Source organism: Trichosurus vulpecula, chromosome 9 (genome assembly GCF_011100635.1).
Source record: "Trichosurus vulpecula isolate mTriVul1 chromosome 9, mTriVul1.pri, whole genome shotgun sequence".
In the NCBI taxonomy this organism is placed as follows: Eukaryota; Metazoa; Chordata; class Mammalia; order Diprotodontia; family Phalangeridae; genus Trichosurus; species Trichosurus vulpecula.
This window is the reverse complement of record NC_050581.1, coordinates 86,542,256-86,569,725: the sequence shown is the minus strand read 5'-3', so window position 1 is coordinate 86,569,725 and position 27,470 is coordinate 86,542,256. Positions and strand designations below refer to the sequence as shown.

Here is a 27,470-nt window from a genome sequence, read left to right as displayed (position 1 = left end):
AGGATCTCACCATCTATTTCTCTTTCACTTGTACTGAAAGTAGCAAACACTTTTACTAAGCATGTCTCCCTATTATTAAAAAGCAGATCTGAGTAAACTTACCTTTCGAAGATCCCTTTAAAGTGGCATTTTGTTTTATCAAATTTAATGCTTTAAAAACAGTAATAAACAATAAGCATAGGGGCAAACTTAATGTTCCCTACACCTTTCAGTGAATTGTGTAATAGGGCGAAAATGTAGTCTACTGTGGAATTAACATTATGAAAGCTGCCTGTTCACTTTTAATATCTTCAGTCAAGGATGGTCTCAATGTATGTGCATGTGTGTGTATGTTTCATAAAATACGTCTAATAAAATATATGGATATAAATTAGTTTCAACATTTTATGTATATGGCAAAGTACGCACATGAGTTGATACCTATTGATGTTTTCTTGCTCTCCTTTTTTTGGATGTGATATTTTTTCTACATGTCATTGGTACTGTTCCCTCCTTTAGAGGATTTGAGGATTGATCTCAATGCTTTCACAATTATGCTGTCTCATGCATGGACCTCTTCTGTGGGTACCTGGTCTTACATAGTTCCTTTTCTAATCTTTGTTTCCTTCAATGCCATTTCCAGTTCTTCAAGAAGCATGTTCAGGATTAAGAGTCCAAATGTTCACTGCCCACGATGGTGAAAAGTTCTGTTATAAAACCTTTGCCGATTTTTCCCCCCATTTTTCCATCTGTCTTTCAGTAGCATCTTTAAATGACCTAGGGATGACACTTAGCTGGGTGGGGGAGGGGGGGTCTCTTGTCAAGCTTTATTTAAAATGATTTTTCCTCTTGCTGCTTCCTGCTGTTTTGTGAGGTAATATTGCTCATAATATTCCATCACCCTTCTAAGATTTTACAAATGACAATATAAATCCTAACCATGTGTTCTTGGTTACCAAATTCTTTTGTTTGACAAGAAGATAAAGTATTTGCTGACTCAGGCACTTTTTGGGCTCTTCTCCATTCTTCTTTCAAGTAACTGATTTACTTCAAGTAAACTTTTGCATGAAATTATTACATCAATATCCACTGTTCATCCATCTCCTATGTTTTTTAAACAAAAACTTAAATAGGTCAGATTGAAATTGTTTTAATTCCATGTCCACATTTTTTATTCTTAATTTTGATCTTTGATCATGTTCTGACTGCTGATTCAGAAATCATTACCACATTAACAATGAGATATCTCTGAACTATATTACAATTAAATTCATTTTGGGGTGAACATCATATGGTATCTACTATGCTCAGTGCCTGGAGATTTGAACTCAGGAAGATGAGCCTTCCTGATCCCAAGCCCAATACTCTGTCCACTGTGCCACCTAGCTGTCTGTCTAAAGCAGAGCTGCTAATAATTTCTTAACTTGCCTTCAAAAGATGGAAAAAGTAGTAATGATCATAGCTAACATTAATATAGCAATTTAAAGTTTGCAGAGGGCTTCACATACCTTATCTCTTTGATCCTCACTCAAAAGCTGTGAGATATATGCTATTATTCATATTTCAAAGATAAGAGAAATGTACTTGGGAGAGGTTAAATCGTGAAGCTAGTAAATGTTTGCATCTTTTTGATTCGAAATCCAGACTTTATCCCATTACATCACTGCCGTCTCCCAGGACAAGGAAATTCTATTTTGGATTTACTCTTACCAACAAGGAGAAACTGATAAGTATAAATTATAGGAGCCCTTGGGAGAAATAACTACTCTTAGAATCTGTGTAGAAGAGAGAAAAGCTAAGTACAGTCTGACAAATATCTTATATTTGGGGATAAGTAATTTCAAAGAGCTCAGAGAAAAGATAAATAGGCTCTTGTAGACTACAATTCCTAAGAGGGAAGCCAGCCTACAAGTAACGGGAAACTCTCAATAATGAAAATCTGAAAACAAAGAGAAATAATTCTGACCAAGAGGAAAAAGTAGAACTTGTTAATGAGACCAATGTGGAGGCACTGAAAAATCATCAAGCAATCTGGATTTTTAAAAGATATCTATTTAAATTGGAAGCAAGATCAGAACAGTAGAAGAATGAAGCATTCTACGGTCTTACAAAAAAAAGAGTATCAGGAGCATAAGGACTCAGGATGGGATGAGGCAAAGGAGCAATGATGAAGACAGAATTTTAAAAATTTATTTTGAATCAATGTAAAACACTTATTAAGCACTTACCTTGTGCTAGGCACTTGGGAGAAAAACATAAAAGTTAGACAGTTCCTACTCTCAAGAAGTTTATATTCTAATACATGCAAAGGAGCAGTGGCTAAGAAACAGGGTGATGATTTGGGAAAACCACAAGAAAGATAAATGGAACAAAGGGCAGTTACTTAGTTGCTTGTTACATCCTTTCCAAAAGCAATGACTACACTGATTTGATTACTATTTCTAGAGCAAGAGTTGAAGAGGGGAAGGGGCGTAGAGAAATGGCAAAATGTCTGGTGTTGAACAGATGAGAAGCATAGTCTGGGACCAGGTAGACATAGTGGGGAAGTTGAGTTTGCATTCACTCACTCATCAATAAGGAACTATGCAGAGCTCTAACAGCTAATGGATTAACTCAAGGAGGCAGGCACGGTCTCTGCAGGTCTGATTTAAAGGATGCTATCTTGGTGGGGAAAGGGAGAGACAGCAATAGGGCAGCTGACAAGTTGTATTGGCTAGACGGATAGGGGTGTAAAAATAAAACAGGACTATTGCTTGACAATGACAACAGATGAAAAAGGCAGCCTTGGCTCAACTCTTACTTTTTTCCCCCCAACTTCTCTGCCAAGGAGAATGAATTCTGGAGACTAGAACGGTCAGAATGCAAATGGCTAATGGGGAACTGATACTTTGGAAAAACAGGAAAACAATGTGCCCTTAATGAGTTCAAGGCACTACACCCAGATGAACTATATTCTAGATTACTGAAAGAACTAGTGTGAAACACCACCAGTGATCTATTAAAGATCTGAGATTGGATCAAACAAATGCTTCCTAATTTTCTGAAAAGGGAAGAAAATGTAGTCTACAAACTATAAATCAGTGAGCTTGACATTGATTCCTGGCAAAACTCTAGAATAAATGATTAAGAGATGGTCACTGAAGATTCAGAAGATGAAGCAGCATTCAAGAAATCAGCATGACTTTGTTAAGAACAAATGTCAAATTAATTTGATTTTTTTTCCTGACAAGGTTACTAGACCAGACAGGTTATTGACAAGTGAATTCTGTAGATATCATTTCTATATATCTGACAAAATAGTTTGCACAACACTTTATTTTCCATATCATTTGCGTGTTCCTTAGTCATAGGATACACCACCAGGATATAACTAAGGTGCAGATGATGTGAAACTCTTCAGGGTTATTTTTTACTTTCTAAACTTTAGTTTCTGGACTCAAAGTGGTAAGGTACTAAGGAAGAAAAGATAGTCACAGTTGAACTCAGCTCCTCTTAATGTCTTTGACCTCTTCATGTATAGCCGATGTTACTGACCAGGCCAATGATTGCTTTTCTCCAAGACCATCAGTGGTCTTAATATTAAGTTGAGCTTCAACTCTTCCGCAGGCATGGTTGTCTTCTTCAATGAGGACAGAATAATTTGACAAGCCCTGTCTCGTGTGAGAGAACAGGACTGCAATTAAACATGACACAAATGGTTAGTCACAGCTACCATTCTCTTTGCTGAGGATGTAAACCTGATCTCCACCTTTTGATGGGGATGAACGGAGCCCAGTTTGACCATCATCATGCCCCAGCAAATGTCTTCCCTCTAGAGTCCTCGTCTCCACTCCAAGTTCTGGTGAAACTTTTCAATGTCTTAACACAACGTGCATCTTCTTTCTGTGTCCCAGGAATTCACATTTATCTCCTTTTTCCTCAATTCCAGTCACCACTATGCCATAGCCTGCGACAAAGACTCCACAGGCAGCAGGAAGGGCTTCTTTAGATCCTGAGTGGGCAAAGAACATGAGTATCCACAGCATCCAGCAGGTTTATTACAGTATTCACCTCCAACTCTGGCTACTGCTGCTCAAGGGCACCGAGAACAGAGCCAATAGTGATAGTAAGATTTTCTTGTTCCCATAATAGCTAAGTTCAGTGAACAGTTAGTCTATTTCTAGCTCTACTAGCTTCACCATCTCATTTGTCCTAGATAGCATCTGCCTAGTTTGCAAACACTATTATGTTCTGCTTAGCAATGATCAGGTGTTCCCTTGTAGCATGAGGACATTGTTGGCTATCACCAGGATTCAGGGGCTGTCCCTATGTTCATGTTCTTGACATAGGGAGCATGGCCAGGACCATGAGTGTGAACGTGTCAGGTGGCTGTGCTATATTCCATATGGGATGCACTGATACCCTGGGCCACTGCTGATATCTTCATGCTTATTCAACTTGGCCCCACATCTCTTTGCCAGAATCCTGGTGATAGCTGCTGTGTAAGTATGCTTGCCCTGATATGTGACCAGTAGGGCCCACATTAACATGGGACTTGTCTCTCACAGAAGTCTTATATCCTTGATAGCAAAAGTGATTAAGATGAAGGGGAGTGCTTCTGTCTTGGGTTACAAAATTGAGCCTCCTTCAGAATATAAAGTTGAGCCTCCCTCAGAATATAATGATCAGTGTCATTGTGATGAATGGAGAGAGTATGGAGAGGGAAAGGGAAAGCTGAAAAAACTGAGGGAGGGGACTACAGGAGGGGAAAGAGAAAAAGCCACAGGATTCATGTTATCCTTACGAAAGATGTAGTCTAGGTAATAGTACAAGGAAGTAAATTCAGAACTGGCTGAATGGCTGGACTCAAAAGAGCAGTTACTAATGATTTGATTTCAACTTTGAAGGAGCTCTTCAGTAGTATGTTCAAATGACCTTGACTTAAGTCTGTATTATTTAACATTTTTATCAGTGACTTTGATACTAAGGCATACTACTCAAATCTATACATCATACAATCCTATTAAAAATAGCTAACAAAGGATATCCAGTCAGGATTTCCAGATTCCAAAAGCTCTTGACGGGCTAGAACACTGAGCTGAATGTGATAATGTAAAATTTAATAAAGATAAATGTAAAGTCTTATTTTGGATTTAAACAATATTTTAAAAGTACAAGATGAACTACAAAATGTAGAAGTCTGTTTAGAAGGTAATTCATGTACAAAAGGCCTGAAAATTTTAGTGGAATATAAATTTAGTATGAATCAACAGTGTTATATAGCAGCTGAAAAAGTTAATGCTATGTTAGGCACCACTAAGGGTGCCAAAGTGTCCTTAAGGTTAAAAAAAAATCTGTAAAGACATCTTAAGTCCAGAACCTATACAGAATATACAATCTATATACAATCTACTTATATGAAACTGTCAAAGGACATGAACAAGAAATTTACGAAGAAAATATTATCTTAAAACCACATGAAATGACACTCCAAGTCCTTAATGAAAGGAAAGTAAATAAAAGACAACTTTATACCCATTAGAATGGCAAAAATATCAACAAACGGTAAATTCTAATGTTAGGGTTATAAGGAAAAAGGAACTTTAATATATGGTTGGTAAGACTTCACACTGGCAAATGTTTCATAGAAATATAGCAATATGTAATAATAGTCACAAACCTGATATCTTTTGACCCAGCGATTCCATTGCGAGGACTCTATCCTAAAAACATCATAAAAAGGAAAAAAGAAACTATCTGTACAAAAATATTCATAGCTGCTCTATTTGTAACAACCAAAAGTGGGAAACAACTTATATGTCCAAAAATTGGAGAAAGTCTGAATAAATTATAGTTAATAATTAAATGGCTTAAGGAGTAAAAATGTACATAAATTATTAGAAAATTTATTGAAAAGATTTATGAGATGATGCAGATTGAAATCAGCAGAACTGTATGCATAATAACTACATCAAAAATAAAGAAGGAAAGAAAACATAGCTAAAAATGGTATAATTTCAAATAGGTCATGAAGTGGACGCAGAATAGAAATATAGGAGATAATTGTTTCATTTTTTATATTTGTAGCTCTTCAGCACTTATCATAGTAGCTGGCACATAGTACATTTACTAAGTGCTTATTGACTGCTTATTTGATGGTTAATCTTTTAGATCTATCTTGTCGAAGATGGTTTAAGAATGAATAACTTTGTCCCTAGTTTTATATTTTAGTCTCGTATTTGATCATTTTTGTAAAAGGTTACTAAGCTCAAGATTTTTAAAAAATTAAACATAACATGGGTCTTAAGCTTTAAAATTGTTAGTTGTGTCTTTCAACAGGTATAGGAAGAGGAGTTTAAGAAAATTATCTCTTGAACACACACTTTATTATTAACAATGCAATTAGAAGAGACAGGTCTGAAATGACATTTACATACCCATGATTTGCTTCTACTCTCTACTAAAAATAAAACATGCATTCACAGACAAAATCCCAAAGTGAAAATTAACAACAACTTCAAACTGCATTTTTGGAGGACTATGTCAACTTTGATGATTACATATTAATGATTCAAAGTAATTCCCTGAGGTAAAAAAATTTTTTTTTGCCGTATTATAAAAATTTGGTGTGACAGTAGCTAGTTATTCGGGTATAATCCCTACTGGGAAAATGATAGGCTCAACCAAGTTGCATTAGGAAGAAGTCTAACGGTGAAGTTGTAGTGATATTAGGAACAAAATCAATTTCCTTTCAATTAAGCATTGAAAAATTATTTACTAGTAACAAACTGATAAAAATAGTGAAGCACACAGGGATGAAGGCAAGAGGTGGAGTTTGTGAAAACAAGACTGAAGAACGTTCACTAATATATCTGAAAATTTTTAATTTAGAGTAGAAGATAATAAAAAATATACCAATTGCAGATGCACTCATTAAGAGTTGTTCCAAATCACTCGGCAAAAGCCAATGAAAAATATTCTTCTATGAAGCAATCGAAAAAAGAGTGACTACAAAACAACAATCAATGGTAAGGGTATGTGATAAACATGGAGGTGTCAATAACCAAGGCATTTCCAAATAAAAAAAGAATATTAGAAACATGAAGTTCTACGTGAGGTGACTTCATAGAATTTATGTTAGGAAAAAGTGCCATGTTTCTTTTTGTGACATGGTACCTTTTTACCAAACCAAGTGGAAGAGACTGGTTGGTTTAAATAAGAACAGTGAAAAATGAGACATGATTGTTTACTGGGCTGGAAAAAGAAAAAAAACCATGAAAATGTTAAATGGATAGGAAGCAAACATCTTCAAAGGATATTACTTAATACAGATTCAACGAACATCAGAGCCAGGAAGGACCTTACGGCTCATTTTATAGATAAGTAAACTGAGGTTGTCATGGGAGCATAAGGTACTTGCCTAAGATCACCTAATAAATAGCCAATAAGGGACATGCAAGGTGTGCAGGATCTGAAAGTTAAGTCCTATAATTAGTCTGACTCTCTGCTAAATGCACTAATTCTAAAAACACATGCACACTCTTCCCTGAAGCCACGTTTTAACTAACCATCTCCCCCTTCTCCTTTTACTTGATGAGCATTTGAAATAACACCAAAAGCCAATCTTATTACAAAGTCTTTTATCATCAAGGAACAAATCAGTTGTTCAAAGCCACAGAGCAAGTCATAATATTGTATTATGACTTAGAATGACCCTAACCCTATGAACAAGGTTTAACAGAATCACTTAGGAACTAACCAAGGACTGATTCTTTAGTTTGTAGATTAACTATCCAGTTTCTTTTCTCCTTCCTTGAAGTTTTTGTAGCACTTCCAACATAGGATGGAAGGCAAAGAAATAAGAGATGAACTGCTTGTCTGTTTCCAAAAAAAAAAAGCCGGGAGAGGGGAGTGAGTAGGCTAAAAGTGTTTAAGAAACATTGGCAACTGAAAATCACACTGGCCATTTTGAAGTTATCACTGAACCAGTTATCTTTGTCCCCTGACAGAAAAATACGATTAAATACTATGCCAGCCACCTAATGTTAACTGCATGATGTTAATAACACAGCTGCTATGCATAGTATTTTTTCCTAGCGAAGCTTAAGGTCCATGAATTACACTGAAATCATAGGGAAGGAGGAGAGGGTCTTTTATTGTGGTAAACAAAATAGAAACAAAGTTAAGTGATCTCTGGAAAATTTTTATTTGTAAGTTTGGATTAAAGTAAATATTAAAGTAAAATTCAATATCTCTCCCTTCCTGTGGAAGGTATGGAATATCAGATTAAGTTCATATATATTGGATGGGTATACAGAATTACTTTTTTCCTATCTTCAAAAAAATTCTTTATTTCATAGGATGGTTTTCTGAATGAAAAAGGGAGAAGAAATATATCTGTACATGAAGATGTTATAAAAACAAAAGGCATTGATAAAAATTTTAAATTAAAAATATGATAGGTATAGAGAGAACTAGGTTCAAGGAGCAACAAGTATATCTTCTATGTTATACTACTGTCAGATTATCAAGACTAACCTAAGGTCCAATTCTGAGTGTAATTTAACTCACTGGGTAGAGAGTACAGACTCTAGAGCTACAGGAATTGCTTTTAATTCCAACTGTTACTTATTTGTGCAACTTAGAGAAAGTTAACCTAACCTCCTTAGGCTTGCTTCAGTTTCCTTAACTATAAAATGAAGGGATTTAATTACGAGTCCTCAGAGTTCTCTTCTGACTATATTTCTATGAAACTACGATTACGCTTCTGTCAAATGGGCTGCATAAACAATCACAACCACAGGAAACCCTGGGAAAAATAAGAGGCTGACAGTTAACAGTAATACAGATAACTGCCTCCTCATATTTTAGGGGATAATCTATCAGCGGCAATGCAATAAAATAATTTCAAAGGGGGAGGGGTCATCTACTTCAACTAAACCAACCCTCTATTTTACAGAACAGGAAACTAAAGCCCAGTGAGAAGTAATATCCCAAGATTGTGCCAGTGGTAAAAAGGGGATTCAAATAAGTTGGAGAAAGAGAACCATTATCAGAAAGAATGCAAAAAAAAAAAATCTCCTATGACATTTCTAGAGCAATTCAGTGAGGTCTGAGATAATTTGATGCCAAGGATGTAAGACCTAGGGTTGAAATCAATAAAACCTACTTATGAGCAACTTTTCAATAAAAGAAGCAAACTCATACACGGAAATGGAGCCTCTCCCATTCAATGCAGTAAATGTCAAAACACATCCTTGGAGCAACTGGCACTCACTGAAAGTACATTTCCAATGTTAAGGGTACGAAAGGGGAGAATCACAAAAGTTTTCACTTACAAATGTCTCAAAAATGGATAAAAAGTCCTGTCTGAAGAGAGATATTTATAATACATGAGAAACATTGGTTAATTTAAAAACTGATGCACCTTTTTATGTATGCTTGTTAGCAGTACCACTTTATTCATTTGGATCTTAGTGCCCCAGCAAATTGCTTTTAAGGGTTTGTGTTCTACTAAGATTAAATAGAAGATATAATGACAATTAAAAGGATTATGATCTGTGGTTTTCTAGAGTAAAATGACAATTCAAAAATTGGGAAATATTTAATTGCTATCTTTCGAAATTTAGTTACTTTATCTTGATCTTTAAGCAGTTTTAAAGTAAATTTTGCATTATTTTTCCAACTATGACCCAATTTAGTCCTCAAGCTTTGACAAGTTTTGCTTATATATACACAAATATTTGTATGTGTGTATATATATATATATATATACACACACACACACAAATGGTGAACATATTAAGTAAAATGTATTAGTTACATTAAAACTAGTACAATTATCCCTTCCATGCTGCAACTTTCACTACTGAGGGCTAGCTTAAGAAAGGGAATGGGAATTTGGGGGGGGAGTTTTGTGGAAGTCACAGATGACAAACACAGAAAGTTTAGAAATTCAGAAATGCATAATATATATAGTTTGGATAATATCAACATTTTCTTTTAATACCATAATAATTTTCTCTAGTATGAAGCGAGGGCCAAAAAGTTTTCCAGATTTTCTACATTGTAGGGGTGCCAATGCCTCTAACTCCCATGAAGTAGAAGGGATAACTGAACACTATAATATTAGTTATACTGATATGATACTATTTATTCTTATTCTATGATTCGCTAAGTTTTCAGACTATACCCTTTTTATGTAACATAAATCATAAAGTCTATGTTAAAAGTTTTAGTGGAATTTACTATTAGCCATTAGTTAATGACTCTGGGGGTTGGGGGGCCCTAACAGAAAAGGGTAGATTACATGCTCTCTGGAATTTGAGAAATTAATTTCTTGTTCTAAGATTCTACTCCTTGGTTCAGTTTTTCAATATGTGGGGCACAGAGCTCACTAAATTTAATTCCATGACTACATAAAACTAAGATAAATTTTGGGCAAAGGAACCAAATTTTAAATAAGCCTGTTAGATGGAATTAATTTCTTCTCAAAAAATGGAAATAAGTTTACAAGAGATTTTTAGAAAATGCATGAATTTTACAGTTGTTTTCCTAATAATTGACAAATTTATGCCAAGATTCTTATCCTAATAAAAAGAGGCAAGAATCCATCTCACGAAATTTCCAACAGGTACCAAGGGACATCTCACACAGTAACTATAATATTTCATGTACTGGAACTGTGCAATCTGATACGATACAGTTAATATTTCACAGTGCCACAATAATTTGGAGGTATCCAAGGCTGAATAAAAATGCAAGTCTCTCTCCCCCCATTTGCATATAGTATACATAAGTAGAGATAGAACTTTTAGACCCTAGCTTGATCTCAAAAATTGCCAAGTTCTATTGGTAACTTTCTTTTCCTATGACTAGTTGCCAAATCATGGCATCTCCTATGAAATACATATAATTATTAACATATGCTAAAAGTCCACTGCTTATTTACAATGCTTTGAACCTAAACCAATTTTGCCTTGTCTATACATGAAGTCTTTCCATTGCTTTATTCAGTTTGCAAAATGACTGACAATCAACAATACCTTTTTTTAAAAAAATACATATTTAGTAGTCAAAATTTCCTTAAGTAACTAAGGCAAAGGTAATTCACTAACTCTCAATTAACTGGAATCCAACTAACAAAACCTCTCAATTAATGGAACCCCCAACGTTTTCCCCTTTTTAGGAAAGATCAGAGGATCTATAAGCATAGGGAACCCCAGTAGTCTAGTTCAAATTCTTAATTTGTCAGACAGAAAAACCAAGGCCAGGGCAGTTCAACAACTGGACCACGATCACACAGGTAGCAAACTAAGAGACTCCAATGCAGGTGTTCTGACTTCAACCTAGTGGTCTTTGGTCTTCCCACTAGAAAACAAGCTGGCAAAAGATTTAGTCTAAAAAAATTTTTTTAGAGCATGTCTCGGTCTTATATTGAACTTAATGTCTGATATCTAAAAACATCGTGCCCTTTAAAATATCAAAGATCTAATTACTACCTCAACTATGTTATACTTACTAGAATGGGACAGTGGACCAATACATTCATTTCAGGACCATTTTTAACAAGTATTAAAACAAAAGAGGATTTTCTATTTGTGTAAAGAATTCAACTAAACCACCTTATTCCAAGTTTATTTAAGGTTTCATCACTTGATTAAGTATCAGTGACAACACTGATTATCAAGTTGTAGGTAAAGAGAATGAAGCAAAAAAAAAGGCAAGGAGCTGTTCTAGAAGAGTGACATTGCCACAAAATGATGTCCTCAGTCCAGTGGGCAGCACACTGTGGGGTGGCTCAGACATGCAGTGCGATGCAAACTCCAATCGAAGGCCTCAAAGCCATTCAGGCTTAAATTTTCAGAGTTTTTAAGACAAAAAGCTGACGTGGCACTAATAGGAGACTGTACCATTACCAGTAAGGTGAGGCAATGGAATAGTCTGGAACACTGGCAGCCTAAAAAGGAATGAGGGGCAGGACCCAAGAAACTTAACTCTATCTGTGCCACAGTGTAAAAGCAGTTGGGGACCAGTGAGACACTGGGTCTCTGGGGTCAGTTAAGCAAGGTGAAAACAATCTAACTGGCCAAGAGAGACAAACAAAATAGAATTTTTCAGATCCCGTAGAAGGTGCGTGGATGAGCCAATAAAAGTACAAGAAGGCATGAGGCAAGAATATAAGGTACAGGAAGTTCAACCTCGAAATGGATTATGTTCAAGGTTCATTTATAAGATAGTTGTATGAAACTCATACTTTTCTATAGAAATGTTATACATTTCTTTCCACTTTGGACTTATGATTTCACCAGTGTGGAAAAGAATTCCCAACACATAAACTCCTTCCACAGATGGAGATCTACAACTCATGTGCCTAGGTGGTACAGTAGCTATAGTGATAGGCTTGGAATCAGGAAGACCTGGGTTCAAATTTGATCTCAGATGTTTACTAGCTGTGTAACCCTGGGCAAGTTAAACTGTTTGCCGCGGTTTCCTCATTTGTGAAACTGGAATGATAATAGCACCTCCCTCTCAAGATCTGTAAAGCACTTAGCATGGTGCTGGGCATATAAGAGATGCTATATAATTGTTAGCTATTATATCATTATCATCATTATTCTATATAATTTACCAGTTTTTAATCTATTGGTTCCTTTTCTGTTGCCTTTCTGGATAGCCATCTCCCCAATCATTAAAGAAAACCTTTACAAAAAGACCTTGCAAATCTCTCAAGCCATAATTCTTCCTTTTTCTAGCCAAAATCCTAGAAAAAAGTTTTCAATACACACTGCCTCCTCTTCCTTTCCTCATTCACTTCTCAACCCTTTTTAATCCAGTTCTGACCTCAGCTCTCCACTGAAACTGCTCTCTCCAAAGTCACTAATAATCTCTTAATTGCCAAATCTAACAGTCTTTTCGGAGTTGTCATTCTTCTCAGTTTCTCCCTAGCTGACTGGTCCTTGACCTGCTTTATCATCTTTGCTGTATCACTCTACCTAACCACATTATAATCCAAGGCTCTGTCCTGAGACCTCTTTTCCCTTCTTTTTATAGTCTTTCTTGGTGACCTCATCAGTGAGAATTAAGTATCAGTAAGGCTTTCAGTTCTGTATGTATCTAGTCCCAGTCTCATTTCTGAGCTCCAGGACTGTAACATAGCCTATTGGGTTTTTTGATTTGGATGTTCTAGTCATCTAGTGTATACCTCATCCAAAGCAGAATTCACACTATTTCTCCCCAAATCCATCCTTCTACTGAACCTTTTATTTTTGCTGAGGGTACCACCATTCTTTCAGTTTCCTAGGTTTGTAATCTTGGCATTATCCTTGATTCTTCTTTTGCCTTTGTCTAATTTTACTATTCACATAGCTACCACCTTAATTTAGTCCCTGATCGCCTCTTGCCTGGACAAAGGTCTCCCAATTAGAATCTCCGCCTGAAGTGTCTTGTCAAACTGATTTTCTTGTAAGCATAGTTCTGATCATGTATTCTGGATTAGATAAAACCTGTACATTTTCTCTCTTTCAATAAAACATAGGCCTTTCTAGAGCAGGGACAATCTCATTTTTGTATACCCAATGCCTGGTATCCAACGAGCACCTAATGAGTGCTTGCTGATTGATGACTGATTTATTGCTAGACTGACCTACACACTGTCAGACAGTCTAAAGGTATTAAAGGACAAAACTGAAACCCACATCTCTCTCGTCCCAAGGCTGCCCCTATCCAGTAAGCCAAGCTTCTTTTCTCAGCCATAACATGTAAACCTTAAAAAGCTTTTTTGGGCTAGCTTGTGAATATAACCACCAAATGTATCTATGGGCAAATGCATTCCACGTATACTAAAATGAAACTCAACGCAGAAACATTTGCTTTAAGATTTAATTTCTCCTGGGCTTTTAAAATACAGGGGAAAAAACCTACTTTCACTTTGATTTCTATGTTTAAAATTTTTATTCTACTTTTTCCCATCTGAAGACCATTCCTCACAGTGGTAAAAACAGAAATCAGTTAGTATTTCATTACTCAATCAACTGTAAACTTATGTACACCAAGAAGTGGATCTAGTCTTTCCTTGTTAAAGAAAATAAAGGAGGATAATGAGAGTAAAAAGGAAAAACTTAAAAAAAAGAAAGGGCAGGTATAGTTCAAATGAAGAGTAAAGGAAAAACAAAAGTGACAGAGAGAAGAAACAGGGTGGGTTTGTTAGGAATCTGTTGCTTTCCATGTATGAAGACAATAGAGGATAATGCAATGTGGATAAGGAAGGTTGAGTAGTTATTTCACTACATGACCAACATGTAAGAAAAAAATTTTAAGGCCTAAGCAGGTAACTTTAGTTGTTTCTGCACAAGATGATCCATGCAAAATACCAGCTGTGTCCACATAAGCACAGGCCAGGCAAGAACTTTAATGCATAAAAACAGAAAACGTGTCCTAAAATGCCAATAATGTAATTCTTTAGGTTACTATAGTTCCATGCCATCAGATAAGTTAATGATATAGACTTAGGTGTTATTGTAGGAGGTGCTGGTGAAAGTTTAAAGAGTGAAAAGATTAGTGGGACTCATCTGCATGAATCATACACAGAGATTTTTAGTGTTGGTGACAGACAACAAAGGACTGATTCAAAAGACAAATTAGAACTATGATGACAGGAAGATGATCTTAGTGCTTACTAATTAGTATAAAATAACCAGGGTACACTTATTTTGTATTATTTCTTATATATAATGAGAGGCTGTAAAATGGAAACAGTCCATGCTAATGTCTGTATATTCATTTCCCATTTTTTGAGCTGATCTATTTAAATAGGTCAGACTGGTACTGTTTTAATTCAAGCTATGCACTGTCACTTTTATCTTTTAAATACGGTATATTTTTTCTAGTAAATCAATGGTCTGACTACTTAAGACATCTGATTCAGAAATGACTCCAACATTAGTAATCAGTAATTTCCTGTTTGTTAGGGATAGGGATAGAAACCGGACCTGTGATTTCACTGTTAAAGAGAACTCCTGAGGCAGGAGTGTGGAAATTTCTTTTATCAATGCATGTTGGTACATTCTTTGTAACTTATGATCCTAGGGAGCTGCCTAGAGTAGTGAGAGTTAAATGACTTCAAGATTACAGTCATTACACATCAGACAGAGATGAACCTAGGTTTTCCTGACTTTTCATTACCATAGCTGCCTTTCTTCCTATTTGTTAAGATATAGTCAATTACGGTTTTTTTTGGTGATGTTGTCTGCTTGTCACGTCCAGAAAATTCCAGCTCTTTTCTGGAAGAAATTATTAATATATAGATGTCAGGATTCTATGCAGTCTAAAAGCCTTTAAACCTTTTCATTTCTTTATCCTGAACTACATTTACCAAAATTTTTTTTTGCCATCCTCCCCTAAACCAATTCTGTAAAGATTTATTTAGTTCAGAGTATCTTATCAAATTCTTTATAGAATTTATTTCCCTATCCTCTGCAACAGATGCAGACACAAAGTGTATTTCTTTGCAGTATTATTTTTACTTATAATCATTATGAATACTGGGATATTGGGATGAATGTGTCCTATGAAATTATGTTTCTTATTGCCTTTAGGAATAGGAAAGAAACAACTCCTTCACTTCCTAATTAGGTGTTGCCCAAAGGAGAATCTCATTCATCCATTTAGCTGCAAATGTCCTGTATGTTATGCTTTTGGTTACAGTGAAAATGACAATGTTAATATAGTTCAGTTCCCTGAATTTGACTCATTAGGCACTGGAAAATGATTACAGATTCAGAGTGCCAGCAATAAAACTGATGTTTTTAGATGCTCACAAAGCCACATAATTCTTCCTCTTCTATACCCCCTTTTCTGTCATTCTTTCACTGTCTCTGCAGAAATGAGAGATTCCTGTTAGCTAGGCCAATATAGCATCAGACCTGGCACAGTCTATCAGGCCAGAAAGACTTAAAATATTTTCCTGGCAAGAGAATGTGTCTAAGAACAAGACTAGCCAAGTATGGAGAAGCTCAACAACAGTGGGCTGGACTAGGCAATAAAATTTTTTTGGTTAAGGCAACCTATGAAACAAACAATGGATCTTGGTCCTGTGAAGCTGGGAAAAAAAAAAAGAGCTAAGGGTAGAAATCTTTTTTTGTTCTATTCTCACAAAATTAACTACTAGATATTTTTTCTGAATATATCAAACAAAACCTTAGTAACTGTCAAATGTCAATGCTGCTGGCAATCAGTATTCCTTTACCACACCAAAACACAAAGTTCTAATTTCATTTCTGGCAAAAAAAGCTTAGTCATTATTCTTAACACGAATATGATTCTTTTTTTTTCGTTTTGTTTTTTGGCTGGGTAATTGGGGTCATGTGACTTGCCCAAGGTCACACAGCTAGTACATGTGTCAAGTGTCTGAAGCCAGATTTGAACTCAGATCCTCCTGACTCCAGGGCTGGTGCTCTACTCATTGTGCCACCTCACTGCCCCAACACAAATATGATTCTTAATTCAGGTACAAACATTAGTTTAACACTGAAAATCCTTAAGGAAGTTTAAAAATTTTTTTTGAAAAAGATTGCTGACTACTCTCATGAACAAGAAATACCAATTACATTATAAAATGATATTGTCAAAATGTCACAGCGTGCTATTTTGAGAATTCAGTACTTAAAATATACATGCTTGGATTAATTCTGTAGGTATAATGCAAAGTAAATCTTACCCTAGCATAATTTTTGCATGAACTTCTTTCTTAGTCCTTGAGAGTTCCTTCAATGTGGTAATCTCTGCATCAAACCAGAATCCTCTTTCTTCAGGAGTTTCTACATTGTAATTCACCATCACCATATCCCCTACATTTAGTTCATTCCACTTCAGGATTTTTCTTGCTCGTGGTCGAACATTTTGGGGAGGCATATCTAAAACACCATTTTCTGGATATCTAAGAGACAAAAAATGTAGTAAGTAGTAAGGAGTAAGATATCTCCACATAAGACATTTTGAAACAAAACACAAAACACAATTATTTATACCAAAAATTACAGTCTCTAACTGGAACATTAAAATTAGGCACAATTAAATGAAGGATAAAATAAATTATATAATTCTCCAACTGAATCAAAATATGATAATTTCTAGGTTAGGACCCTCATTACATCAAGCTCTCCTACTTTTCTCATTTGAAATTAAGTTTAAAATTTCTGTAGGTATCTAGAAGCAAAATCTTTTTCATAATCAACATCCCCATGTCTTAATGACTAAAAAGGAACATAATACTGAATTTTTCCAATAAGATAATTGTCTCTTAGAAAATAAAATTTTTAAAAATGAGTCATTAACATCTTCATTTTTTTTCTTTAAAATCCCATCTTATTTGCACATTTAGAAGGGCTTTCTTGATTGTGAAGCCAGAACTTTTTGCCTATAGGCATATTACAAAATCAGAGCTCTTCCATTCTACTTGTACTAAGATGTGAACCACTGAATAAAAAAGGTTTACTTACACACTGTTGTTAATCAGGAAGCAGTCTACTACTTTAAGTAGTACGATTTTAATCCTTAAGATGTAAAATCTTTCCACATAAATCATAAGCATTTCTATGTATTACTAACAAAGCCCAACAGCAAGAGATAGAAAGAGAAATTCCATTTAAAGTTACTGTAAACAACATAAAATACTTGGGAGTCTGCCTGCCAAAATAAACCCAAGAACTATATGAACACAATTACGAAACACTTTTCACACAAATAAAGTCAGATCTAAACAAATGGAAAAACATGGGTTCCTCATGGGTAGGCCGAGCTAATATAACAAAAATGACAATTCTACCTAAATTAATTTATTTATTCAGTAGCATACCAATCAGACTACCAAAAATTGCTTTACAGAGCTAGAAAAAATTGTAACAAAATTCATCTGGAAGAACAAAAGGTCCAGAATATCAAAGGAATTATTGAAAAGAAATGCTAGGGAAGGTGGCTTAGCCATACCAGCTCTTAAATTGTATTATAAAGCAGCAATCATCAAAACTACTTGGTACTAAGAAATAGAGCGGTGTATCAGTGGAAGAAGTTATGTATACAAGACAGAGTAGTCAATGAGTATAACAACATACTGCTTGATAAACCCAAAGACTCCAGCTTCTGGGATAAGAACTCACTATCTGACAAAAACTGCTGGGAAAAATAGAAAACAGTATGGCAGAAACTAGGCATAGACCAACATCTTACACCATATGCCAAAATAAAGTCCAAACGGTTGCACAATTTAGACACTATAAGCAAAGTGGGAGAGCAAGGAATAGTTTACCTGTCAGACTTAGAGAACAGAAGAATTTATGACCAAACAAGAGATAGAGAACACTATGAAATGCAAAATGGATAATTTTGATTATATTAAATTGAAAAGTTTTTGTACAAAGCCAATGCAACCAGGATTAGAAGGGAAGCAGAAAAGTGGAAAAGGATTTTTACAACCAGTATCTCTGATAAAGGCCTCATTTCTAAAATATATAGAGAACTGAGTCAAATTTATAAGAATACAAGTCATTCCCCAGTTGATAAAAGGTCAAAGGATATGGACAGGCAGTTTTCAGAGGAAGAGATTAAAGCTATCTATAGTCATATGAGAAAAAGCTCTAAATCACTATTGTTTAGAGAAATGCAAATCAAAACAACTCTGAGGTACCACATCACACCTATCAGGTTGGCTAACATGACAAAACACGAAAATGATAAATGCTGGATTAGATGTAGGAAAATTGGAACATTAATGCATTGTTGGTGAAGTTGTGAACTGATCCAACCATTCCGGGGAGTAATTTGGAACTATGCCCAAAAGGCTATAAAACTGTGCACACTCAGCAACATCACTTCTAAGTCTATATCCCACAGAGATCATACAAACAGGAAAAGGATCCATGTGTAAAAAAATATTTATAGCAGTGCTTTTTGTGGTGGCAAAGAATTGGAAATTGACAGGATGCCCATCAGTTGGGGAATGGCTGAACAAGTTGTCATATATGAATGTAATGGAATACTACTGTGCTATAACAACTGAAGAGCAGGCTGACTTCAGGAAGACCTAGAAAATCTTCAATGAATTCATTTGGAATGAAGTGGGCACAACCAGGAGAACATGGTACATAGTAACAGCCACAATGTATGATGACTAATTCTGATAGACTGATCCCTTCTTAGCAACGCAAGGATCTAAGACAACTCCAAAGGACTCATGATGGAAAACGCCGTCCATATCCAGAAAAACAAAACAAAACAAAACAACTATGGAGTCTCAACGCAGATTGGAGCATATTATTTGCTCTCTTTTTTTGGTTGTTTCTTCTTTCTCATGGTTTCTCCCATTGGTTCTAATTCTTTTTTACAACATGACTAATGTGAAAATAGGTTCAATATGAATATATATAGAGTCTATATCAAATTACATGGTGTCTTGGGATGGGGGAGGGGAGAGATTGGGATAAAATTTGGAACTCAAAATCTTATGGAGGTGAATGTTGAAAACTAAAAATAAACAAATTAAAAAAAGAATTAAGTTCTTTAAGAAAAAAAGATTAAGTCTGCCTGTGTTTAGGCAAGCTAGATCCCACTTGTTTGGATTCTAACCCACTAGCAAACAGCTAGCCATTACCCCAGTTGCCAAGGATCAATGAAAACAAGAGCCTGAGGGCCTGTCATTTTTGAGGAAGACAGAGTAATAAAGTTTCAGCTTTTGTCCTAACTACAGGAAAAAGCTTACTCCGTAAGATAATCAGAACAAAGCCCTACAGCACTCTGAATCAAACTACTGCATTCTACTTCACACAGTAGGCTGCTACAAAGTCTACAAAATCTCTTTTCAAAATTGAGTGAAACTTGAGCTTTTAGATGAAACTTGGAAAGGCAAAAGTTTGACACATCTAGATAGGTTACACTAGTGTCCTATACAAATATTTACGTATTTGGGCACCCTGAAAGGGAGATGCGATGCAATTTTTGCCAGTTCCCTGAACCTAGGAACTCTGGGAATAGCCAGACCTGCTTCTAGCCCTCAGAGTCATTACGGAGGTCAGAAATTATTGTGGAAGAGGGGTACACCTTCCTTAATCACTACTGATAATAACCAATTGCCACCAACAGGCAAATAGACAAAAGAGTCCTAGGAGTGACAGAACTCCACCCAGATCACTGGTCCACACCTCCTTTGGAAAAGGGGCCAGTAACCCTTGCCAACTGCAACACACTGTGGAGGCAAACCAGCCTAGATGAAGCAGTGGGGCATTTTGAGAGTCAAACAAGAGGCAGTATGTACCACATTAGTCAAACTACCACCTTGCCCATCATCTCCTGAGACCCTAATGGAGACTGCCCAGGGCTATGGATTCAGAAGCCTTCGGAATCACAATGTTTCCAGCCTAGAGATATTTATCTCTAAAGCCTGAGGCACTATCAAATGGTTTTAGCATAAGAAACTGCTAGAATTTTATCAGTGAAAGTAACATTTAAGAAGAAGCCTTACCATCTGCTTTGCAACTGAGCTCTAAGTACCATGAGATCTTTTCACCGATTTGCAGTTGAAACCTTTCACATGTATTATCTTTCCCAGATTAGAACATGAGCTTTTTGGGAAAAAGGACTGTTTTTTCTATTTGTACCAGTAGCTCTTAGTACAGTATTCTGCATATAGTAAGCACTTATACTTTTGTTCATTCATACAAATATGGGTTGGAAACCTAGCAAAAGTCAGATGATGACTAAGTGGCATAGTTCACTTATGCCTCTTGCATGCAACCCACATAATCCAATCTGTTCTCTTCTCACATAGATACTACCCTAGTGCAGGTCCTCATTGCCTTTTTTTGGTGGTATGTCTATCATTTCTTATTTTTTAAAATTTAAATATTATTTTATTTTTCTCCAACTAGATATGTCAATAAAATGTTTAGCATTCATTTTTACAAGATGTTGAATTCCGCATTTTTTTCCCTTCTTCCTCTTCCTTCTTTTGAAAATGGTAGGCAGTTTGATATAGTTTATAACACGTGCTATTATGTAGAATATATTTCTATATTCGTCACAGTAGTGGAAGAAAAAACCATGAGATAGAATAAAGTGAAAAAAAATACTTCGATCTCCATTCTGAGTCTAACCGTTCTACATCTGGCGATGGATAGCATTTTCCTTTGTGAGTCCTTTGTACTTGTCTTAGATCACTGTGTTGCTGAGAAGACTCAAGTCATTCATAGTTGATCATCATACAATGTTGCCGATAGCGTGTACAATATTTTCCTGGTTCTGCTCATTTTACTTTGTACCAGTTCGTGTATCTTTCCAGGTTTTTCTGAAAGCTGCCTGTTCACCATTTCTTATTGCATAGTAGTATTCCATTATACTTATATACCACAGCTTGTTCAGCCATTCCCCAATTGATGGGCATGCCCTCAATTTCTAATATTTTGCCACCACGAAAGGGGCTGCTATAAATATTTTTGCACATGTAAGTCCTTTTCCCTTTTTTATAATCTCTTTGAGATACAGACCTAGTAGTGGTATTGCTGGATCAAAGGGTACGTACAGTTTGCTTACCCTTTGGGCATAGTTCCAAATTGTCCTCCAGACTGGTTGTATCAGGTCACACCTCCACCTACAATGCATCAGCGTCTCAATTTTCCCACATCCTGTCCAACGTTTGTCATTTTCCTTTTTTGTCATATTAACCAATCTGATTGGTGTGAGATGGTATTTCAGAGTTGTTCTAATTTTTATTTCTCTAATCAAAAGTGATTTAGAGCACTTCTTCATATGCTTATAGCTTTGATTTCTTCACCTGAAAACTGCCTGTTTATATCTTTTTACCATTTATCAATCGGGGAATGGATTGTATTTTCATAAATTTGAGAAATGAGGCCTTTATCAGACATACTTGCTGTAAAGATTGTTTCCCAGCTTTCTGCTTTCCTTCTAATCTTGGTTGCATTGGTTTTGTTTGTACAAAAGCTTTTCAATTTAATATGCTCAAAATTATTTATTCTTAATGATCCCTATCTCTCATTTGGTTATGAATTCTTCCCTTCCCCACAGATCTGACAGGTAGGATATTCCTTGCTCTTCCAATGTGATAGCTTCAGTATCTATGGTACCTTTTTAGTAAGATGTAGTTTCCTTCCTTATCTCTTTTAATTAGATCTATTTTTGCTTTTACTACCCCTACTTTTTTTTTTAATTCGACTAAAGCATAACAGATTCTGCTCCAGCCCCTTACCTTTACTCTGTGTATGTCTCTCTGATTCAAGTATGTTTCTTGTAAGCAACATATTGTAGGATTCTAGCTTTTGACTTACTCATATCCACTTCTGTTTATGGGACAATTCATCCCATTCACAGCTGTGATTATTACCTGTGTATTTTCCTCCATCCTACTCTTCTTCCCATTTGTCCTCTCCTTTCACCCTTTCCCACCTCACCAGTGCTTTCCTTCTGTCTACCTCTTCCCCGATCTGTCCACCCTTATGTCAGTACCCACTTCCCACCCACTTTAATATTAACCTGTCAGGTAAGATAAGATTACTATGTTCAACTGATTGTGTATATTATTCCCTCTTTGAACCAATACTGATTAGAGTAAAGTTCAAGTGATGCCCATTGCCCATCCCCCATCTTCCCCTCCACTGTAAAAGGTTGTTCTGGTCTCTTCATGTGAAATAATTTGCTCCATTCTACCTCTTCCCTTCCTTCTGCAACCTTTGTACTCCTCTTTCTCATCCCTTAACTTTTTTGTCATTACCTCAAATTCACCTTATATCTATACCCTCTCTATGTATATTCCTTCTATCTGCACTGTTAATGATACAATTTTTAAGAGTTACAAGTGTCATCTTCCCACATAGGGTTGTAAACAGTTTAGCTCTACTGAATCCCCTACATTTTCTTTTCCTTTTTTTTTAACCTGTTTTTGTTTCTCTTGGATCTTGGCATTGGAGGTCAAATTTTTGGTTTAGTTCTGGTCTTCTTATGAAGGACTGAAATCCTTCTATTTTGTTGAATAACCATTTTTCCTCTTGATGTGTTATACACTTAATTTTGCCAGATAAGTGATTCTTGGTTGCCCTCTGAAATATCACGTTCCATGACCTCCAATCCTTTAACGATACAAGCTGCCAGGTCCTATGTGATTCTGACTCCTTGGTATTTGAATTGTTTCTTTCTGGCCACTTGTAGTATTTTTTCCTTGACCCGATAGTTCTGAAATTTGGCTATAATGGTCCTTGGTGTTTTTATTTTGGCATCTCTTTCCTGAGGTGATCGATGGAGTCTTTTGATGACTATTTCGCCCTCTGGTTCCAGGACGTCCAGGCAATTTTCCTTGATAAATTCTTGAAAGAAATATCCTCCTTTTGATTACGGCTTTCAGGTAGTCCAATGATTCTGACATTGTCTCACCTGGATTTTGCAGGTCAACTGTTTTTCCCATGAGGTATTTTACATTTTCTTCCACTTTTTCATTCTTTTGAATTTGTTTGACTCATAATGTCTCATAGGGTCATTAGCTTCCACTTGTCCAATTCTACCTTTTAAGGTATCATGTCCCTTGATTAGCTTTTGTAATTTCTTCTTCATTAGGCTAATTGTACTCTTTAAGGAATTGTTTTCTTCAGTGGATTTTTGTATCTCTTTTTCTATTTGACCAATTCTACTTTTGAAAGCAATCTTCTGGACCATTGAGTCTTTTTTCATAATTCTCTTGCATTACTCTCATTTCTTTCCCCAATTCTTCTTCTTCTCTCTCTTATCTGATGTTTAAGCTCCTTTCTGTACTCTTCCACAAGAGCTTTCTGGGCTTGAGGCCACTTCCCGTTTTTCTTTGGGGTTTTGCCCACAGGATTTGTTTTTGACATTGTTGTCCCTGTCTGAGTTTGTATCTTGGTTTTTCCTGTCACCATAATAACTTTCTATGGGCAGATTCTTTTTTTTTTTTTTTTTTTGGTGTTTTCTGCTCTTTTTTTTTGGCCTTTTCCCTTTCTTTTAAATTTGAGTTCTGCTCCCAGGGTGGCAGGGGCACTGTCTCTGGCTTCTTGTGCTAGTGTCTGTAGGCCCTGGCTGTTTACCTGGTGCTGCACTGATGTTGCCCTAAGGCCCACAGGTGACCCTCACGTCTGGTGCTGTGCTGAGGGCGTGGGCTAGTGGTTGGCTGGTGGTCCTGGATGCCATGGGGGTCTGGCAGCTTACCTGGTGTCTGGTGTGTGCTGAGGCCTCACCTCTGCCTACAGTCTTCACTGGCTTCCTTCAAGACTTGGCTCAAATCCCACCTTCTATAGGAGGCCTTTCTCACCTCTCCGCGTACACTGCCTCTCCCCCCTTTCCTAATATCACTTTCCATTTAGTACACTGTTTGTATATATCATATATGTCAAACTGAACTTGACCTCTCTAAAGTTATCAGAGCTACACTTAGCCACAAAGAAAACAATCAGTCTGGAATGACAAAAGTCCCATGGTGCAAAGTTAACAGGCAGGTAGGTGAATTTGCATTAAATGATGGAATGTCCTTTTGTCAGGGAGGTGTCAAGTGGTGATAAGAGTCCATTTTCAGATGGCAGAGCTAGCAGAGCCTTTCATAGGGCGGGTGATGTCTCCTGAAGGTTTCTGCCTTCCTGAGAAGGTCACCAATGGTCATTCTATCTCTGTTCCTGTGGCTTCTGTGGTCAGTTCAGTCTGGTTACTCAGACCCTCTACCTCATCTTTCTCTTCTTATGTTTCAGCCTATGCATTCGCTTCTTCCTCCACTTGGCTCTATGTCACAATGGAAATCGACGAGATGGTGCTAAGAAGAGTTTAATTGTCAAATCTAATGGCCTTTTCTCAGTCCTGATCCTCTATGATTTCTCTGCAGCATTTAACAATTGTCAATTACCTTCTTCTGGATACTATCTCTTCTCTAGGTTTCTGTGACACTGCTTTGTCCTCATTCTCCTCTTATCAGACTGCTCCTTCTCAATTTTCTTTTCTGGTTCTTCATCCATGTCATGCCTTTGAACTGTAGGTGTCCCCATGGTTCCCTCCTGGGGCCCCTTCTCTTTTCACTACAAGGTCTCTCACTTTTTGAACTCTTCAGCTCCCACGGGTTCAATTGTCATCACTATTCAGATGACTCTCAGATTTGTATAGCCCATCCCACTCTTTGCTGAGCCACTCACTAATCTCCAACCACCTTCTGGACATCTCAAAGTCATCATGTCCAAAACACAATTATCTCCAACTTCCCACTTCTGAACCTCCCTATCACTGTTGGAGGCATCACCACCCTCCCAGGCGAGAGATATCAGTGTCATTCTCAATCCCTCACTCTCACTAGCTCCACAGGCCTATCTATTGCCATGTTTGATCATCCCCACCTTCACATTTCTCACATACATTCCCTTCCCTCCAGTCACACAGCCACAGTCCTAACTCCAGCCTTCATCAGCATTTACTTGGACTATTCTAATAGCCTTCTAACTGGTCTCCCTGGTTCAGGTATCTCCCGACTCCAATCAGTCCTCCGTTCTACTCAAGCCTGATGTTTCCCTCTTTTTTCAGGGTGCTCCATTGGTCTCTGGGAGCTTAATTTATAATCCAATGCCTCTAAGTGGCGCTGAAAGCTTGTCAAAACCTTTCCAGGTTTTTTATACTATACTCCTTTAATACACTCTACAGTCTAGTTATGCTGGTCCACTTGTAGTTCCTTTAAAATGACACATCACCTTCCATCTCTGTGCCCCTGAACTGGCTTTCTCCCTTCCCTAAAATGTTCTGCCTTAATTTCCCTGGTTTCTTTCAAGAATCAGCTAAAATCTCACCTGCCCAGGCTTTTCCCACTCCTTCAGCCTCTAATACCTTCCCTTCAGATTCCCTTTATATACTTTGCATACTTCTCAAACGTATTTACATAATTGCATGTTGTCTCCTCCATCAGAATGCATACCCCTTGAGACCAGGGATTGTTTTTCCTTTTCACTGTTTCTCTGGTGCTTAATGTAGAGCTGGCACACAGTAAGCACTTAATGACTGACCAGCATGCTGTCTCCTCCATTAAAATGTGAGCTCATTGAGGGCAGGGACCATGTTTTTGCCTTCCTTTGTACGCCCAACACCTAGCACAGCGCCCGGCACATAAAACGTGATCAGTAAATAGCTGATAACTAAGTTCGGGGTTATCACTAGGCAAAGTTATGAAGTTGTCAATTTTTTCGTCTCTACTCTTGTTACTATTCTCTGACTCCAGGTGTCCAGAGATGTAATGTATTAACTGATAAAGAAGGCATTTTTAAAAGCTTCATGACCAGGATATCTCCTTTAAAATCTGAAGGATATAATAATAGAGTAATATGTGGTAGAGCCGAGGTATGGCTGTTGTTGTTCAGTCACTTTTCAGTCATGTCCAACTCTTCATGACTCCATTTGGGGTTTTCCTGGAAAAGACACTGGAGTGTTCTACCATTTCATCCTCTAGCCCATTTTACAGATAAGGAAACTGAGGCAAACAGGGTTAAACGACTTGCCCAGGGTCACAAAGCTAGTGTCAGAGGCCAGGTTTGAACTCAAGAAGCTGAGTCTTCCTGACCCCAGTGCAGCCTGGCACTCTACCCACTGCATCACCTAGCTGCCCCCAGTTATGATTATAGTTAGGGGACTACCTACTTGTAAAGCTAGCCCTTATAAAGTATGTGGAGGGGTAGAAATATTTGACCAGAAAGAGTATACCCTTCTTCGATGTTCTCCAGCTCTTGCCTTTTTATTTAATCCATTGTTAAGAGATTTAAGTATCACTCCCTGAATATACCTCTGGACAAATGGCCCCAGAGAATGGCAATCCATGGTAACTGAAAAGCAGCTAACCTGATGGTCGAGTAATTGTCTACTTCAAACCTTTTCTTGAAAAAATGCAGCTCATCAAGTTCTTCTATTTACTACCTGTATTTGTGTAAATCCCTTTAACCCTTTGAATCTCAGTTTTCTCCTATGAAAAACGAGTGGGCCTCTTTACAGCTCTAAATCCTATGATATTTAAAAAGATGATGACTAGGCCTAAACAAAAAGCAATAAAGTAAAGAGTTTGAATAGAGGTGGTGGTCTGTCTCTGGGTACTTAGACCTGTTAGCGTGAGAACAGACTGGAGCAAGGAGCTGAAACCACAGAAAGAGTGGAGCATCTAACAAGCTTGGGTGACAGGTATATTAACACTCACATTTGTATGCTATACGAAGTCCAAATAAAAAGGAATTCCTTATTGACAAAAATATCTTAAAGATGCTCCTGCTTGCAGTTGATGTGCTCACTACATAGAGCCAAGAACGCTCCAGGGATTTCTCAATCAGATTCTATGACTCAAAATTCAAAAGGGAGTGGCCAGGCACTTGTTTTATCTTTTAATTTTCCCATGCTGCTTCACTGATGTAAAAGTATATTTTTAAAAAACCAATAATGTTCCACTGACGTGTTAGCATGAGGATGAGAATCATGGAATTTCATGGCCTCAGGTG

At 36.8% G+C, this 27,470-nt stretch overlaps 1 protein-coding gene and 1 pseudogene across 1 annotated transcript in view; both read right to left on the bottom strand.

The window, feature by feature from the left end:
* The window catches only part of UHRF2 (ubiquitin like with PHD and ring finger domains 2), a 175,497-nt gene that overhangs the window by 64,060 nt on the left and 83,967 nt on the right, over nucleotides 1-27,470 (bottom strand). The window contains exon 4 of the mRNA XM_036739305.1: nucleotides 16,676-16,894. Coding sequence (XP_036595200.1) covers nucleotides 16,676-16,894 — 219 coding nt within the window. The remainder of the gene's footprint in view (nucleotides 1-16,675; nucleotides 16,895-27,470) is intronic.
* On the bottom strand, nucleotides 3,506-5,666 carry LOC118831068 (annotated as a pseudogene).